This window comes from Mesoplodon mirus (genome assembly GCF_964341445.2).
Source record: "Mesoplodon mirus genome assembly, chromosome: 5".
Lineage (NCBI taxonomy): Eukaryota > Metazoa > Chordata > Mammalia > Artiodactyla > Ziphiidae > Mesoplodon > Mesoplodon mirus.
In genome coordinates, this window is record NC_138980.1 from 76761367 (window position 1) to 76779662 (window position 18296).

Sequence of the window (18296 nt, forward strand, 5' to 3'; positions counted from 1 at the left end):
TTGTTTCAACTGTCCCCCTTCTCTGATCACATCAATACTCAAAAGTTTTGCTGCTATTTTAACTCACAGAAGTGGGATTTTTTTCCTTTTTTTCTTTTAAGTGGTTATATACATTACTTATGTTTGAGAAACACTGGCATCAGCAGGAGTCACAATGATTCAGAGGAGAGAACATTTCATATAGTCAAGGAAAGCTTCAAAGAAGCAAACAGATTAACTCTTTGAAGAATGGATAGAATTTGGATATACAAGTGACCCTTGAACAATGCAGAGGTTAAGGGCAGTAAAAAATCTGAGTATAATAAATAGTGAACCCTCTGTATCCGTGGTTCCACGTCCGTAGATTCGAACAACTGCAGGTCGTGTAGTAATATAGTATTTACTATTTTAAAAAATCTACATATAAGTGGACCCATGCAGTTCAAACCTTTGTTATTTAAGAGTCAACTACATACAGAAAAAGAATGAGTTCACTGAATGTAAAGAAAAGTAACATAGTAAGTGGTATTTTTAGGACCACATAAATATAATAATTCTGACAGAATGAGAAGGTGTAAGAATCTGGCTATATTAGGAGAGTTTAAATGCATGCCCAGGACACTGAATTTATCCATTTGAAGCTACTGAACATTCTACGGCAAGGAATGTGGTAGTTAGATACTGGTTTGGAGAGGCTTTATCTGACAGCAGTATGCAAGATGCCCAGCGATATAGCTGTAGATAACAGTGTCAGGAGGCTAACGTAAAAATCCAGGAGTGCTAGAGGCTAAGGTAGAAAAACCAGAAGGCATAGTAAAGAAAACAAATTCTGAATTTGAGAACCAATAGAAAGTGGGAAAATAAACATTGAACACAATTCTTCATTATTACTTATGTGCAAATGCAGCCATCATTTATAGGAACATGGAAGTCAAGTTTGGGCAATAATCTGACGTTTGGCTTTGCAATTTGTTTTTAACAAAACAGTATAATACACTAGTAAAAATATCCAGTAAGAACTCTGGAACTTCTGGAACTCCAGGGAAAGGTCAGCCTGTTGAAGTACCTTTGTGAGGCAGTAATTTAAGCCATGGGAGTTAACGGAGAAAACTGAGAGACAGGAGAAGTCAAGGATTCAACCTCGGTGACAGTTATATGTTTTTTTTTTAAAAAATAATTAATTTAATTAATTTATTTTTGGCTGCATTGGGTCTTCATTGCGGTGTGCGGGCTTTCTCTAGTTGTAGCGAGTGGGGGCCACTCTTTGTTGCGGTGTGTGGGCTTCTCACTGTGGTGGCTTCTCTTGTTGCAGAGCATGGACTCTAGGCACGCAGGCTCAGTAGTTGTGGCTCGCGGGCTCTAGAGTGCAGGCTCAGTAGTTGTAGGGCATGGGCTTAGCTGCTCTGCAGCATGTGGGATCTTCCTGGACCAGGGCTCAAACCCATGTCTCCTGCATTAGCAGGCAGATTCTTAACCATTGGGCCACCAGGGAAGCCCTATGGTTTTTAACAGAGAAACTGAAAAAAAAATTAGGAAAGAATACAGAGAAGGAATGATCATGAGAGGTAGAGATCTGGCTATTTTGATGTAGTAGGATCTTATGAATTAGAATATTTTAAAAAGAATTGTTGGTGCAAAAAGCTGTACAGACATCAAAGAGAAAGGTGACCAAGGAGAGTCCATTGCATGTCACAATCAAGAGGTAACTGTTCATCTCTGAGCAAATAAATTTAGTAATGTGTTTGGAGAAGATGATAAGTTTCAGGATGTTGAAAAAGAAGAGTAGATAGAGGAAAGTAGAGGAGAGGTAGTAACTGTAAATTCCTGTTTGAGTTTAGCAGTAAACCCAGAGGTATCTGACAACAGTTACGTATAAGTTTATAGTTATATCTATATACTATAGATAGTACAGAGCAATATAGAGCAATATATAATATAGAGCAATTCTCTATTATTCAATTGAAAAGGCTTGGAGGACAGGTGAGTTAGACTAAGTTTAAAGAAGAAAGAGAGGAAGAAAAATATTAAGCAAAGACATTTGAAGAGGGATAGCCAAAGACTGAGGCTCTAGATATTTTTCTGTAAATAAGCCATTTAGCACAATTGAGAATGCACATTTTTAAAAGAAGTGAATATACGAGTGGCTACTGCTGAGCTCAGAAGTTGAAATAAAGCCTGTGATGTCAAGGTCATAAATCTGATCCTCACATTGGACAGTTTGCTTTGTACATAGGAAGATCCTATTTTATAACCAGAGATCCCATTCTTAATCAGCCATCTAAAAACGCCCAAAGTAATCATTATCTTCTCGGTAGTATTAATGATAAATGCCACATTTTGAACAACTGCTATGTGCTAGTCACAATTATAGATAATTTATGTAAATTATTTCATTTAGCCATAATGATACCATCCAAGGTAGATATTTAATAGATTGGAAAATAAAGGTAGAGAAAAAAAAAAACCTGCCTTTTCCAAGACTTCCTTGTTAGTAATTAGCTGACGCAAGGTTTGAACTCAGATCTGTCTGATTCCAGCTATGGCCTGCTGCTACTATTTCACAGGGTAGAATACATGACACTATGACTCTCTTATTGCTGTGGCAAACATACAAATAAAAATCCTAAAAGCATGTGTTCCTTGTACAGGATTAGTATCATCATCTCTTGTACTAGGAATAACAGATTTTATGCCCACCTTCTTCTAAATGTAGATTGATAACTATATAGTTGCACAAGTGGCCAAATACACAACTTACCTTAAAAAATCCCTTAAAAAATTATCCCCTGGCCAGGCAAGTTACAACGAAAGACATGATAAATGTACTAAGGAAAAAGAATTCTCTTCTTAAGTTGATTTTCTAGCTCCAACAAAAATGATTTAGCAAACTCTAAATAGAGCACAGGGATTGAAAACATCCACATGTGTCTGCACATGTTACTCATACAATATATACAGTGTGCATGGCCAACTGGACCAAATAAGGCTACAATTCCTTCAAGAAATTTTAGGAAGTCCATAAACTACAAGGATAAAATTGTCTCAAGAGAAATGAATACCACATTCCTAAAGTCACAAGAAAATGAAGCCCACGATATAATTAAGGACTCATACAGATTTGTATTTTTTAAAGTCGTAACAATGTAATGTTTCATTATTAATTAAATTAACAAATATTAATGGATCACACACTATACTGGTCATTGGGAATAGGGTATTGAACGACAGTAGCCATGATACTTTTCCTCACTGATCTTTAAAGTCTAGCAGGAGAGATCAAAGGGTGTAAAATTAGAAAATTACCATACAACTGAACTGTACAGATACAAATATGGTAAGAATCACTAAACTAGTTGGTGATAGGAGATAGAGGTTGTTCAGGGAACACTTCATTGAAGAAGTGACATTTGAACTGAGATCTAAATGACATCTAGGAATTCACCAGGCAAAGCTAAGGGGAAGCTAACAGAACAATATTTTTAAATGCAAGGTGCTAGAGGGAGCATGGTCAGTTTGAGCATCTGTAACAGATCTGGTGGCTGCAGCTTAGAGAAGGAAAGTGACCTTGGTGGGAGATGATACCAGAGAGACAAGTAGGAACAACACCATACAGGGCCCTATGGTCCAAGTTAAGAATTCTAGTCTCTTCCCTGTAAGCAATGTTAAACTAGCAGAGAGTTTCAAGGAAGACAGATTGTTGTAAGGAAGTAACATTATTAGTCTCTGATATTCCCAATATCGTAGGCATTTTAGACATTTTCCAAATAACATATGCCATTAATATAACTTACAAACAAACTAATAAACAAAAGTAGAAATTGAAGTGCAATAAAAACAAAGGAGATTTGAATTAGGAATCTGGGGGGAAAATGTATCCACCTAACTGCAGTCAGAATGAACCTCATTACTGATTTTTAACTGTTATTTCTGTTGTCAATGCTTAGTTTAAAAAATTACAACTAAGAAAAAGGTACCAGTGCTGAATGTGCATCGGTATTCTTCAGTGAACTGTTTCCATGCAAATTAAATAACTATGCAGGAATAGTCTTCAAAAATTCTAGTGTCTTTAAATCTCTTCAGTCTTTCAGACTTGATTTGAACTTCTGCACTATAAAAACGTCTCCCATCACAATCAGGCTGAAAGCTTATTATAATTGCACTTAGGCGAAAGTATAAGAGCCTGTTACAGCTCCGTCTGACTATTCTAAATGAGTTCTGACAGATTTTGACTTGTAGGACCTGTCACCTTTTTTCACAGCTTTGGAGGTTGAGATTTTGATCTGCAATTTACCCTGGGCCTTAGTTATTTTTAGGCTTCAAGTTCTTCAAGCTCACTTATCTTTTACTCTGCTGGGGCCTAGAAAAAGGTTATATTCAGCTTTCGAGGGCTGTGTCTAATTTTCTTTTCTGAAGGACTTTTAAAAATCTAGAATGAACTCAGTCTTCTTGATTATTCAAATATAAATGGCTTATTCTTTGTATCAAAACAAATACATATTTTTAAGTCAGGTCTTGGTATTTGAACAAGAAATGTAAAACAGAAAACGTTGATGTATGTAATGTAAGAATATGAATGATAATGAAAATATAATCATAAATACTAAGATAGTTCAATAGATAGGTGTCTAGGTAAGACACTAACTTAAACATAGAAATGTTTGCTTCCTCTCCGTAAGCTTGAGGGCTTCAGTATAAAGCATTTTCTGTATATAAAGCTTATTTGCGGGTTATTATATTTCTGTACAGATAATATCACTTTTTGTTGTGGATCACCTTAAAATTCACACTACACAGATCAATCATCATCAGTTCATCCTCATATCCCCTGAGTATTAGTATTTATAGATGAGGAAAGACAACGAGAGGACATGTTCCCTCTCTTAATATATCTGGAACATCAGCCCACATCTTCTGACTCCCTGTTATAGTTTCCAACATGCTACATTGCTATAGACTCTCTCTTTTAAAAAATTAATTCCTTTTGAATTTAGTAAAAACATTGGGAAAAAAAATAAAGAAAATGGAAAGCTGAAAACCTGAAGACTAATACTCTCAATATTTGCTTCAGGCTGTTACAAATCATTATTCTCTGTTAGACATCAATAATTTGCATTGGAGGATAAGGTCTGTAGAAACCTGATAACATTAGCCAATGCAAATTAGATTATTCCCTTGCTGCTCCAATTTATTAAATGCACAACAAATGACTTCATGTTTTCAGTACTGGGAAATGGACTTGTTAGAATTCTGGCTCATATCACATGTACTGTATGTCATTGCAAAAAATCATTCAATATCCATTACAAAAGTCTTCAACAGAATCAGAACTGTCATTTCTAAGTTAAGTTCAATGTAATCTGTCCCCAGAGATTATTTGGATTGTTAACATTGAAAAAATAAAAAAATAATAATCACCTGCTCCTCTGGTGTGATTAAAATCTCCTTTAATGATTTTGCATGATTTTCCATTGCCATTGCATACACCACAATGATCCTCCCTTGCAAGAGACCCTAATAAACCATCACAGCCAACTTTCTGCAACAGAGAATGACAGTACATCATAAAGTGAGCTTTTTCTTCTTTTTTTAACCACTACTTTAGGACAAACCTAGTCTCTACAAACTAGACATATTTATTTGACAAACTAATAAAATGCCATATTCTCTGGTGCAAACTAATACAGTAAGCTCATGTCAAATAATACCGTCAGTAAATTGTCCAAAGTAGGGTAGTGATAAAAGTATTTTTCTTATATTAAGAATTAAATGGTATCCTAAAGCAATTTGGAAATCTAATATTGAGACAAATGCAATTTACATAAATCCCAAAGGAAATCACATTTCTATTAAATATAACATGATTAATCTAATTCATTCTACTCAACATAGAACAGGTAGGCTTCACTGTATGGATGGATGGCTTCACTCCTAAAGTGGTTGAAGAGCAGATGCTGAGTATTAAATATTAACTTTGTAGAAACCAAATATAAATGTTTACATTCATTACAGTTCACCAATAAACGTCTATCCCCATCTTCTTTGGCATCTAACACGAGTGAGTAAGAACTGCTCACAACCTATGGTTGCTATAAGAAAACAGTAACAGTGGGATAATTAATTTTTATATGTTCCCAGAAGAATGATGTTAATATGAATCTTCTTAGATTAAATCACTGACTCTTTTCTAGTGAATAATGTTGGTCTCCCTTTGATGTTCAGAAAATATGATATTTTGCAAAGTTGTGCATACTCAAAGTGCATAAGTTAATATGTCTGTACTGTCAGAAATAAATGGTAGAATTATACCATCACCGCTAATCAAGAAGAAGCTGCAAGACTGACTGATGTTATATCCATTTATAACAAGTTACAATTATTTAAATAAAAATTTAAAATATCACATAAAACAGAAAAAAAAACAGGGTCTTTTTCTGTGGTTGGTGTCGGTGGTGTTGGGTTTGGGAAGGAGCAGGTTATAAAATGCAGCTGCAGGATGAATATCCCAAGAAAGCAAAAATCACATTAAACCTGCATAATACAGCATCCTTTCCCTTAGTCAAGAGGGTGTGTATCAGTGTCAAGAAGTAGACAAAACAATGCAATAGTGGAGAACTCTGACCAGCAAATCAAAGCTTATTCAGGGAGAAATAAAGAGAATGTTTCTGGATGAAAGAGGTGGCCACCACAGGAAATTCTCAAAATACAACAAAGATATGGCCGGAGTTCACTGATCAGGAGCCATGAAAAGACCTGAGAGTCCCGGGGTTAAAGAAAAAGTCTCTCCTTCATGTACAAATGAGGAGAAAATTTAGAGTAGAGTTTAGAGTGATTCTGAAATGATAAAAAGTGCCTTTATTGCTCTATCCCTAGCATCCAACTTGTTTCTCAGCAAATATAATAAACTTGATAAATAGTAGTTAAATGATTGAATAAATTAGTACCTAGTTGTCTCTTAGTTTTTTGTAACCCTTGTAACTGGGATAGTGTAAGTTTGTAAAATCTAAAATAAAAGGCAGGGATAGACGTAATGCCATGGCTCAATAATCACGTAAGCTTAAAATAAGAATCAAAGAGTTAGTATTTTGTAACTGGTAGTCTCAAGTATCCACACTTATCAAAATATGCTCACATAACTCTAAAAGTTGAGGATGAATGACTTGGAAAAGACAGTACTGTTTAACTGGTGGCAGGTACCTGAAGTACCACTGGCAGGCTGGAGACTGGCAGGTACCATGATAATACAGAGGAGAGTTTTCTCTATCCTTTTCCAGGATAGAAATGCCAGGGGGCCAAATTGGGTCACCAGGAGAAAGCTGTCTATTTTCAATTGCCCTCCTTAGTCCACTCACCAAGTTTAGAATTCTACATTCAACTTCAATGCTGTATGTTTTATGATAAAATAAAACACTCTCGCCAAACCCAGTATACAGAGAGTTGTCAGAAAGAAAAAAGGAAGCATGTTTTTAATTATACTGAAAGACCGAATGAAGCATGTTAGTTAAAAAGCCAGAATCCTGAAGTATTCCAATGCTGTCAGAAGTTACAATTCATTTCACAGAAGTTTAATTATAATCATCAGGTTCACATAACACTTATGCAGAATTTTTTGTTGTTGTCGCTGTTACTTTTATGTTTACCTAGGGACTCTATAAAAGATCTGGCTTACACAATACTGTTAAGTGAAAAGCACAGCAATGTAAGCTATTATATTTGGCATATAGAGTTAGGAAAATAATTTCTTTTGAAAATAAATTCATTTAAGTCATATACTAATCTGACATTTACATAAAATGATGAAATAAAGATAAAAGTTTTAATTGCATAACATACAGTTTTGAAAACAAAATATGTAAAGATAAATAATTGCAATGATTTTTAAATAGACAAATGAAAAATTATATTTCAGGCTACTGCCATATTCTGTTAAAGAATAAAGGAAATTAATATGTAATTATAAGACTGTCTCTTATACCAATTATATTGCATGATTCTACACTTTAAATGTTACAGCATGATGGCAAAATAAAGAATCTGAGAGCTGCTAAAGCATTTAAGTTTCACGATGTTTCCAAGTTTTTATCCAGAAGTCTATAGACTTCTATTGGACCACAGATTGATCCATCCATAGCTTGTAATTGTTTTCAAATTTTGGAGCATGTGTGCACATGCGTGTGTGTGCATGTGTGGTCAGGTATGCGTTTTTTATAGGAAGAAACCAAAACTTTTATCAAATTCTCAAAGGAGTGTATTGCACAAAAAAGTCAATGACCACTGGCCTGCCTATTTCATTTTATAGATTAATGGACACATACATATTTTAAGTGATTTTCCCAAGAACACAGTTTCCTAGTGGCTGTCGTGGATTCAGTCCTTCTCCACTCAGATACCTCTTTTATTACTAAAGGATGTACATATTTTCCTTCCATACCTGGGACATTTATCAGCTGATGGCTCTTAGCCTTCAGCCCTGTTCAGAAAATGGCTAGCCTAAAGAAAACTGCGTTTCCCAAGATAATATCCCCCTCATCCCCTGGGACAGCTTGTATCCAAGCACTAGTAGATAATGGGGGTTAAAAAGGTCTGGTTTTCTCACCCCAAATGGGGAAACTTTGAAGAGCCATCCCAGCCACAATGCTCCTCACATGGTCAGCTGACGTCTTGTGACTGTACCAAGCCCAAATGCCCCCTGTGCTCAGTCCTGCCTCCTTCCCCCTCTGCATACATGTTGATCAGGAAATCACCTGGCATTAAACTTCCTGCATATTAATCTTCCAGGGGAAGCCAACCTGAGACAGTGGCAGACCTGTAACTAGCAAATTCAAAGCTTTAGCCTTTGATCTTTCCACTACACTATTCATATTCATTTTAACAGAATGTCTCCTTTCTAATGATAAATAAAGAAGAGCACATAAATGCATATAGTAGATGGAGATTATTTTTAAAAATAAATAGAAAGGCAAATGAAATGCTTAAGTATAATAAAAAATTGACTGTACATTTAGAAATCAGCTGATTCAAGAATGTTGATGATACTTTGAGTAATAAGACTGATTTTATAGGTTTTTGCCACATGGCTCAGTCTTGGACACAAGACATGGAGAACTGGAGTGCTTGAGTTTCTGGTCTGGAATGCCCAAAGTGTCACAATTTTACACCTGTAATATGTACGTTACAGAATAAAATTTTCAGATTCTTTCAGCTAGTAATGAGTATTATATATTTTCTAGTCTGAACCCTTCATTATACAGATGAAGAAATGGACTTTCAAAGCAGATCAGACTTGCTGAAGATCACAGTTGAGGCAGAGCTTTCCACTGTACTGTGCAGCTGCTCGAAGGTCCCCCAATCCTCCCTCAGCATATACACTCTCCCTTTTGGAATGTCTTACCTGACACCTGCCATTTGCACAGATATCTAATCCTTGATATCCACAAGAAGTTCCATCCAACACTTTTTCTGATAGAAGAATAGGCTGTTCTTTTCCAACAGGAGAGCAAAACAAGGCACATGGTTTTTCTACATACAGAGTGGATAAAAATAAATGAACAAAATTTGTTCCATAAATATTTTTACCTCAAGCTTTATTTTTCAGAACAGTTACGAGTAAAAAATATAATCTGATGTTAACTGAGTAATGCACTACTAGAATATATAATACTAGAGGGTTATTATGAGTAGTAAATGAGATGATGCCTGAGCAAAATAGGTATCCAATGAATATTAACCTCCTTCTTAAGAATTATGTCTTCAAATTATTTTTTAAATGTACCATTTATTATTTTCTGGCACTAAACCTCTATCACACACAAACCAAGCATTCTTCATGAAAACTATTTTGCATACTCCCATTTCTTGCTCATATCTTTTTGGCATGAACCCATTTTAGTTTTAAGAACATATCAGATTTCTGCCTATTTAAGATTTACTTTATTCATGAAGGCTTTCTTGATGTCTCACTTCTAAATTCCAATACACTAATTTTAAATCCTATGCATTTGGCATTTTCTAATTGAAAAATTACTAGAGGGAGAAAGAAGAACTTCTAAGATGGACAATTCTTGTAAGATTTTCCATTGCGAGGATGTTTAGCAATGCAATACAATCTCATGAGAACATCCACTGGAATGCACAGTTGCTGAAGTGCTAGCTGGGACTCACACTCTTCATTGCTTACTCAGAAAGCATGTCGGGATGTTTGATGTTTAGGGTGAGAACTACTGTTCTAGGTAAAGAATTCTTGAATGGCTGGCAGTCACCTTTAGTGGTTCCTTAAACAATAAGGTAGGAGGGTTAGAGTTAAAACACTTGCCTATTAGGCTCAGTCAAAAAGTGGCAAAACATTTTTAAAGTGCTGTTTCTATTTCTAAGCATCCTGCAGAGGAGCTGTAGTATTTGGTAACACCAGTAGTAGGATTATCCAAATCAGAAACTTCAGAGCAATTTCCAGGCTACATTACTACTCTATTGGCTTGACACCAGTCAGGCCCTTCACTGTTTATTAAGCTCATACAAATAGAATGGAAAATAGTTTACAGTCTCTGACACTGATCTTCGCTTATGTCTTCAGTAAAGTTCCACGTACGTTGATGGGATTCTATAAATACCAAATAACAGCCAGAGGCATGGAACAGGGTATCACTTGGCAAAGAGAAGACACACAGTTAAATGAGGCTTCAGAATTGAACATTTCAAACAGTTTTCACATGTGGCTTCTGGATACTGCTCTGAACAATTTTGGGGAGTTGGACCATGGCCTTTAATGTGAATGGTTTTGAAATTTTCCTTTAAGATGCCATTATAAGCTGCAATAAAGCAGTTCAGTGTGCTCTCACACCTCAAAGTAGGTTATGTTTATTCAATGACTACTTACTATGTCATATCTTTGGACTTAAAAACAGCTGCTGTCATTGCAACACTTTAATAGTGACATATACACACACACACACATGCACACACACACACCTCACTATTCTCTTTCCGGAGTTTTCACTGAAAAGAGGAGCAAACCACATATATGAATAATGTTGAAAGGAGTTAGTCTAGAATATTCCGTTTACATTCTAAGCAAGAACTCAGATAAAAACGTCGTATTTCTCCTTTTACATATTGTCAATTTACTGTACTTACTTTAGCCTTATAGATGACATCAACATTTGATACCAATCTTCCTTCCTGGAATACACCCTTGAGATTGTGACATTATAGTGATCCATGTAACATGCCAGTACTTGGCAGGCAGGCTCTGTCTTGATTTAAGAGACCACCCCTTTCCAAGGTATGCATTAAACATGGATTTCAGCTAAATTTCAGCACAGAGTATGCAAAATACCTGAATGTTAAAGCCATGCACCTTTTTTTCTCTAAAAATAAATGTTCACTACTGCATTGATACCTTATATTTAATTCTCTTAGCCAGAGATCCATGTGTTACATAAAAAAACAGAAATAGCCACTTGCATTTTAAAGTATCGAAAACTTGGGGTTTTTTTTTTGCGGTAAAAACTTGGGGTTTTTAAAAGACTTGTATATTTCAATTTCTTCCATATGGCTCTAATACATAAAAACTATTGTTGTGTCTTTTATTCATCATACAGACTGACATGTTTGATTGATACATGTCACAGAATTATCAAAAATGGTACCCTGCTAATTATATAAATATCTATTATGGATCATTCTGATGATAAACAACACTTTATAAGAGTCAGGAGCTCCCTTAATTGTGATTTCCAACAGTTTTAATATTTTAAATTGACCCCCACACAACTCTGATTTTCTTTTAAAATCTGGAGGGAACCTGTTTCCTATCTCTTATTTCACATGTGAGTAAACAGGTCTCAAATGAAGTAAATATTATCAAATCAGATAGCCAGTTGGAGGCAGATGTAGAATTAACCCAGGATCAGATGATGATTTTCAGGATTTGAACTGTCATATTGACTTTATTTTTACCATGAAAAAATATTACTTATATACTTAAATTAATGCAACAAATATCCATCAGAAGCTTAATAACTGCCAGACAGTACACTAGGCACAGACAATAGAGGGAATAGAGACGTATTAAAATCTGCTTCAGCAGGGTCTTGTGGAGTACTTGGCAGGGGTACGTATCCTATATGGAAGATCAGGGGGATTCTTTTTTCCTAGAGAACTTGTCATAAACTGAGTCCAGAAAATCAGTAGAAGTTTTCAAGGTAAATACACGGGGAAAGAGATTAAAGCTTGAGAAAGAAAGGATATTGTGCCAAGAAACGTGCATATTTATAGGCCCAGAAGTAAGAAAACATGATGTACCTGAAGGATGAAATGAAATTAGGCCTGGAGGTGCTGGAGATTACAGAAGGGAATGATGGAGATGAGGCCAGAGACATTAAAGGGGGTAGGTCACAATAATGGCCTTATAAACCAGGTAATGAAGTTTGAGATTGGTCCTGACAGCAACGGGACTTGTGGAAGGGTATTCCTTGGCACAGTGACTGATGGTTTTTGCTTTCAAAAAGGCCAGCCTGTCTGAAATGAGGAGTAGGGGCTGAAGGAGGGTCACAGAGACAGTGAGGAAGCCATTTGAAGAATCCAGGTCAGAGATGGTGCAATCATGAACAAAGATGCTGGCAAACAAAGAAAGGTTTGGACAAATAGGGTGTGCTGATTGATTACAGGGGGATGGAGATTGAGGCAGAAGGATTCTGGCTTAGCTTGGTAATGAGGCTGATCATGATGCTATTCTCCATGAGAGAGCACAGTAAGAGGAGAGATGGTGGGAGTGAGAGAAAGGAAAAGGGGAAGGGGTATGTTGAACGTGACCCATGTTGAGTTAGAGATGAATGGGTTGCTGAGTGGACAAGTTCATGCAACATAGGGGTAAGCAGGTAAGGAGCTCAGGACAGAGAGATCTAGACTGGAGATAAATGTTTGTGTTCCTTTAGCATTCGGATGATAAATAAAACCTAGTGAATAAGTAAGATTATGCCAAGAAGGACGTTAGTGAGAAGAGGGGCCACGATAGGTCACTACAGAAAATTCCCATAAGACATATCATTCTTTCACTAAATATTTATTAAGTATCTACTCTGTTCAGATACTGCTTATGGTGCTAAACACATAGAAATGAATAAAATACAACCCTTGCTCTAACAATTATTATTCGGGGGGGGCATAAACAAGTAAAATAAAAATATTATGATCGATGATGATAAGGTCTGTGAAAAAAGAATAAAGCAGGGGAAGGAAAAGGACTGAGTCAATATTTATGAAAAGATCAGAAGGAGGTGAGAGAATGAATCATACTGCTATCTGGGAAAAGTAATTCACCAGAGAAAACAACAACTTCCAAGGCACTAAGACAGAAGGGAGCCAGTGTGGGTGGCAGGGTGTGATGCGGGTACAGTACAGCTGAAGTTAGAGGGTAACAGGAAGCCAGGGAGCTGAGGACCTTAGAGACCATTAGAAGAATTTTGGACTTTTAGTGAGCTGGTAAGACACTGAAGGCTTCCGAATGGAAGAATAACATGACATGACTGACATTTTAAATGCATCACTCTGGCTATGTTGAGACTGAAGGAGTATGAGGACATGGGAATAAAGAACAGTTAGAGATAGCAGAAGAACTACAATCCTTGAGCCTGTGGAACAAAAACCACACTCACAGAAAGATAGACAAGATGAAAAGGCAGAGGGTTATGTAACAGATGAAGGAACAAGATAAAACCCCAGAAAAACAACTAAATGAAGTGGAGATAGGCAACCTTCCAGAAAAAGAATTCAGAATAATGATAGTGAAGATGATCCAGGACCTCAGAAAAAGAATGGAGGCAAAGATTGAGACGATGCAAGAAATGTTCAACAAAGATCTAGAAAAATTAAAGAACAAACAAACAGGGCTTTCCTGGTGCTGCAGTGGTTGGGAGTCCGCCTGCTGATGCAGGGGAAGTGGGTTCTTGCCCCGGTCCAGGAGGGTCCCGCGTGCCGTGGAGTGGCTGGGCCTGTGAGCCATGGCCACTGAGCCTGCGTGTCCGGAGCCTGCGCTCCGCAGTGGGAGGGGCCGCGGCGGTGAGAGGCACGTGTACCGCAAAAAAAAAAAAAAAAAAAAAAAAAAAAAGAACAAACAGAGATGAACAATACAATAACTGAAATGAAAAATACACTAGAAGGAATCAATAGCAGCATAACTGAGGCAGAAGAATGGATAAGTGACCTGGAAGACAGAATGGTGGAATTCACTGCTGCGGGACAAAATAAAGAAAAAAGAATGAAAAGAAATTAAGACAGCCTAAGAGACCTCTGGAACAACATTAAATGCAACAACATTTGCATTATAGGGGTCCCAGAAGGAGAAGAGAGAGAAAGGACCCGAGAAAATATTTGAAGAGATTATGGTCGAAAACTTCCCTAACATGGGAAAGGAAATAGCCACTCACGTCCAGGAAGCGCAGAGAGCCCCATACAGGATAAACCTAAGGAGAAACACACTGAGACACATAGTAATCAAACTGGCAAAAATTAAAAACAAAGAAAAATTATTGAAGCAGCAAGGGAAAAATAACAAATAACAAAAAAGGGAACTCCCATAAGGTTAACAGCTGATTTCTCAGCAGAAACTCTACAAGCCAGAAGGCAGTGACATGATATACTTAAAGTGATGAAAGGGAAGAACCTATAACCAAGATTACTCTACCCAGCAAGGATCTCATTCTGATTCGATGGAGAAATCAAAAGGTTTACAGACAAGCAAAAGCAAAGAGAATTCAGCACCACCAAAACAGCTCTACATCAAATGACAAAGGAACTTCTCTAAGTGGGAAACACAAGAGAAGAAAAGGACCTACAAAAACAAACCCAAAACAATTAAGAAAATGATAATAGTAACATACATATCGATAATTACCTTAAATGTGAATGGATTAAATGCTCCAACAAAAGACACAGGTTTCCTGAATGGATACAAAAACAAGACCCATACATATGCTGTCTACAAGAGACCCACTTCAGACCTAGAGACACATGCAGACTGAAAGTGAGGGGATGGAAAAAGATATCCCATGCAAATGGAAATCAAATGAAAGCTGGAGTAGCAATACTCATATCAGATAAAATAAACTTTAAAATAAAGAATGTTACAAGAGACAAGGAAGGCCACTACATAATGATCAAGGGACAAATCCAAGAAGAAGGTATAACAATTATAAATATATATGTACCCAACATAGGAGCACCTCAATACATAAGGCAAATGTTAACAGCTATAAAAGAGGAAATCGACAGTAACACAATAATAGTGGGGGACTTTAACACCTCACTTACACCAATGGATAGATCATCCAAACAGAAAATTAATAAGAAAACACAAACTTTAAATGACACAATAGACCAGATAGATTTAATTGACATTTATAGGACATTCCATCCAAAAACAGCAGATTACACTTTCTTCTCAAGTGCGCATGGAACATTCTCCAGGAAAGATCACATCTTGGGTCACAAATCAAGCCTTAATAAATTTAAGAAAACTGAAATCATATCAAGCATCTTTTCTGACCACAACGTTATGAGATTAGAGGAAAAAATCGTAAAAAACACAAACACATGGAGGCTAAACAATACATTACTAAATAACCAAAAGATCACTGAAGAAATCAAAGAGGAAATCAAAAAATACCTAGAGACAAATGACAATGAAAACACGACAATCCAAACCTATGGGATGTGGCAAAAGCAGTTCTAAGAGGGAAGTTTATAGCTATACAAGCCTACCTCAGGAAACAAGAAAAATCTCAAATAAACAATCTTACCTTACACCTAAAGGAACTAAAGAAAGAGGAACAAACAAAACCCAATGTTAGCAGAAGGAGAGAAATCATAAAGATCAGATCAGAAATAAATGAAAAAGAAATGAAGGAAACAATAGCAAAGATCAATAAAACTAAAAGCTGGTTCTTTGAGAAGATAAACAAAATTGATAAACCATTAGCCAGACTCATCAAGAAAAAGGGAGAGGACTCAAATCAATAAAATTAGAAATGAAAAAGGAGAAGTTACAACAGACACTGCAGAAAGATAAAGCATCCTAAGAGACTACTACAAACAACTCTATGCCAATAAAATGGATGACCTGGAAGAAATGAACAAATTCTTAGAAAGGTATAATGTTCCAAGACTGAAACAGGAAGAAATAGAAAATATGAACAGACCAATCACAAGTAATGAAATTTAAAATGTGATTAAAAATCTTCCAACAAACAGAAGTCCAGGAGCAGATGGCTTCACATGTGATTTCTATCAAACATTTAGAGAAGAGCTAACACCCATCCTTCTCAAACTCTTCCAAAGAATTGCAGAGGAAGGAACACTCCCAAACTCATTCTACGAGGCCACCATCACCCTGATATCAAAACCAGACAAAGATACCACAAAAAAAGAAAATTACAGACCGATATCACTGATGAATATATATGCAGAAATCCTCAACAAATCACTAGCAAACAGAATCCAACAACACATTAAAAGGATCATACACCATGATCAAGTGGGATTTATCCCAGGGATGCAAGGATTCTTCAGTATACTCAAATCAATCAATGTGATACACCATATTAACCAATTGAAGAAGGAAATCCATATGATCATCTCCATAGATGCAGAAAAAGCTTTTGACAAAATTCAACACCAATTTATGATAAAAAAAAAAACTCTCCAGAAAGTGGGCATAGAGGGGACCTACCTCAACATAATAAAGACCATATACAACAAACCCACAGCAAACATCATTCTCAATGGTGAAAAACTGAAAGCATTGCCTCTAAGATCAGGAACAATACAAGGATGTCCACTCTCACCACTATTATTCAACATAGTTTTGAAAGTCCTAGCCGTGGCAACCAGAGAAGAAAAGGAAAAAAAAGGAATAAAAACTGGAAAAGAAGAAATAAAACTGTCACTGTTTGCGGGTGACATGATACTATACATAGAGAATCCTAAAGATGCCACCAGAAAACTACTAGAGCTAATCAATGAATTTGGTAAAGCTGCAGGATACAAAATTAATGCATAGAAATGTCTTGCATTTCTAAACACTAATGATGAAAAATCTGAAAGAGAAATTAGGGAAACACTCCCATTACCATTGCAACAAAAAGAATAAAATACCTAGGAATAAACCTACCTAAGGAGACAAAAGACCTGTATGCAGAAAACTATAAGACACTGGTGAAAGAAATTAAAGATGATACCAACAGATGGAGAGATATACCATGTTCTTGGACTGGAAGAATCAATATTGTGAAAATGACTATACTACCCAAAGCAATCTACAGATTCAATGCAATCCCTATCAAATTACCAATGGCAGTTTTTACAGAACAAGAACAAACAATCTTAAAATTTGTATGGAGACACAAAAGACGCCGAATAGCCAAAGCAGTCTTGAGGGAAAAAACCAGAGCTGGAGGAATCAGACTCCCTGACCTCAGACTATACTACAAAGCTACAGTAATCAAGACAATATGGTACTGGCACAAAAACAGAAATATAGATCAATGGAACAAGAGAGAAAGCCCAGAGATAAAACCATGCACCTATGGTCAACTAATCTATGACAAAGGAGGCAAGGATATACAATGGAGAAAAGACAGTGTCTTCAATAAGTGGTGCTGGGAAAACTGGACAGCTACATGTAAAAGAATGAAATTAGAACACTCCCTAACACCATACACAAAAATAAACTCAAAATGGATTCGAGACCTAAATGTAAGACTGGACAGTATAAAACTCTTAGAGGAAAACTTAGGAAGAACACTCTTTGACATAAATCACAGCAAGATCTTTTTTGATCCACCTCCTAGAGTAATGGAAATAGACAAAAATAAAGAAATGGGACCTAATGAAACTTAAAAGATTTTGCACAGCAAAGGAAACCATAAACAAGATGAAAAGACAACCCTCAAATGGGAGAAAATATTTGCAAATGAATCAATGGACAAAGGATTAATCTCCAAAATATATAAACAGCTCATGCAGCTCAATATTAAAAAAAGAAACAACCCAATCCAAAAAATGGGCAGAAGACCTAAACAGACATTTCTCCAAAGAAGATATACAGATGGCCAGGAAGCACATGAAAAGCGGCTCAACATCACTAATTATTAGAGAAATGGAAATCAAAACTACAATGAGGTATCACCTCACACCAGTTAGAATGGGCAGCATCAGAAAATCTACAAAGAACAAATGTTGGAGAGGGTGTGAAGAAAAGGGAACCGTCTTGCGCTGCTGGTGGGAATGTAAATTGATACAGCCTCTATGGAGAACAGTACAGCCTT

At 36.3% G+C, this 18296-nt stretch overlaps 1 protein-coding gene across 1 annotated transcript in view; it reads right to left on the reverse strand.

Moving 5' to 3' along the window:
• Nucleotides 1-18296, reverse strand: part of ADAMTS19 (ADAM metallopeptidase with thrombospondin type 1 motif 19) — a gene marked incomplete at its 5' end in the record, with an annotated part of 282396 nt that overhangs the window by 91397 nt on the left and 172703 nt on the right. Inside the window, 2 exons of the mRNA XM_082623301.1 lie at nt 5395-5515; nt 9368-9495. Coding sequence (XP_082479427.1) covers nt 5395-5515; nt 9368-9495 — 249 coding nt within the window. The remainder of the gene's footprint in view (nt 1-5394; nt 5516-9367; nt 9496-18296) is intronic.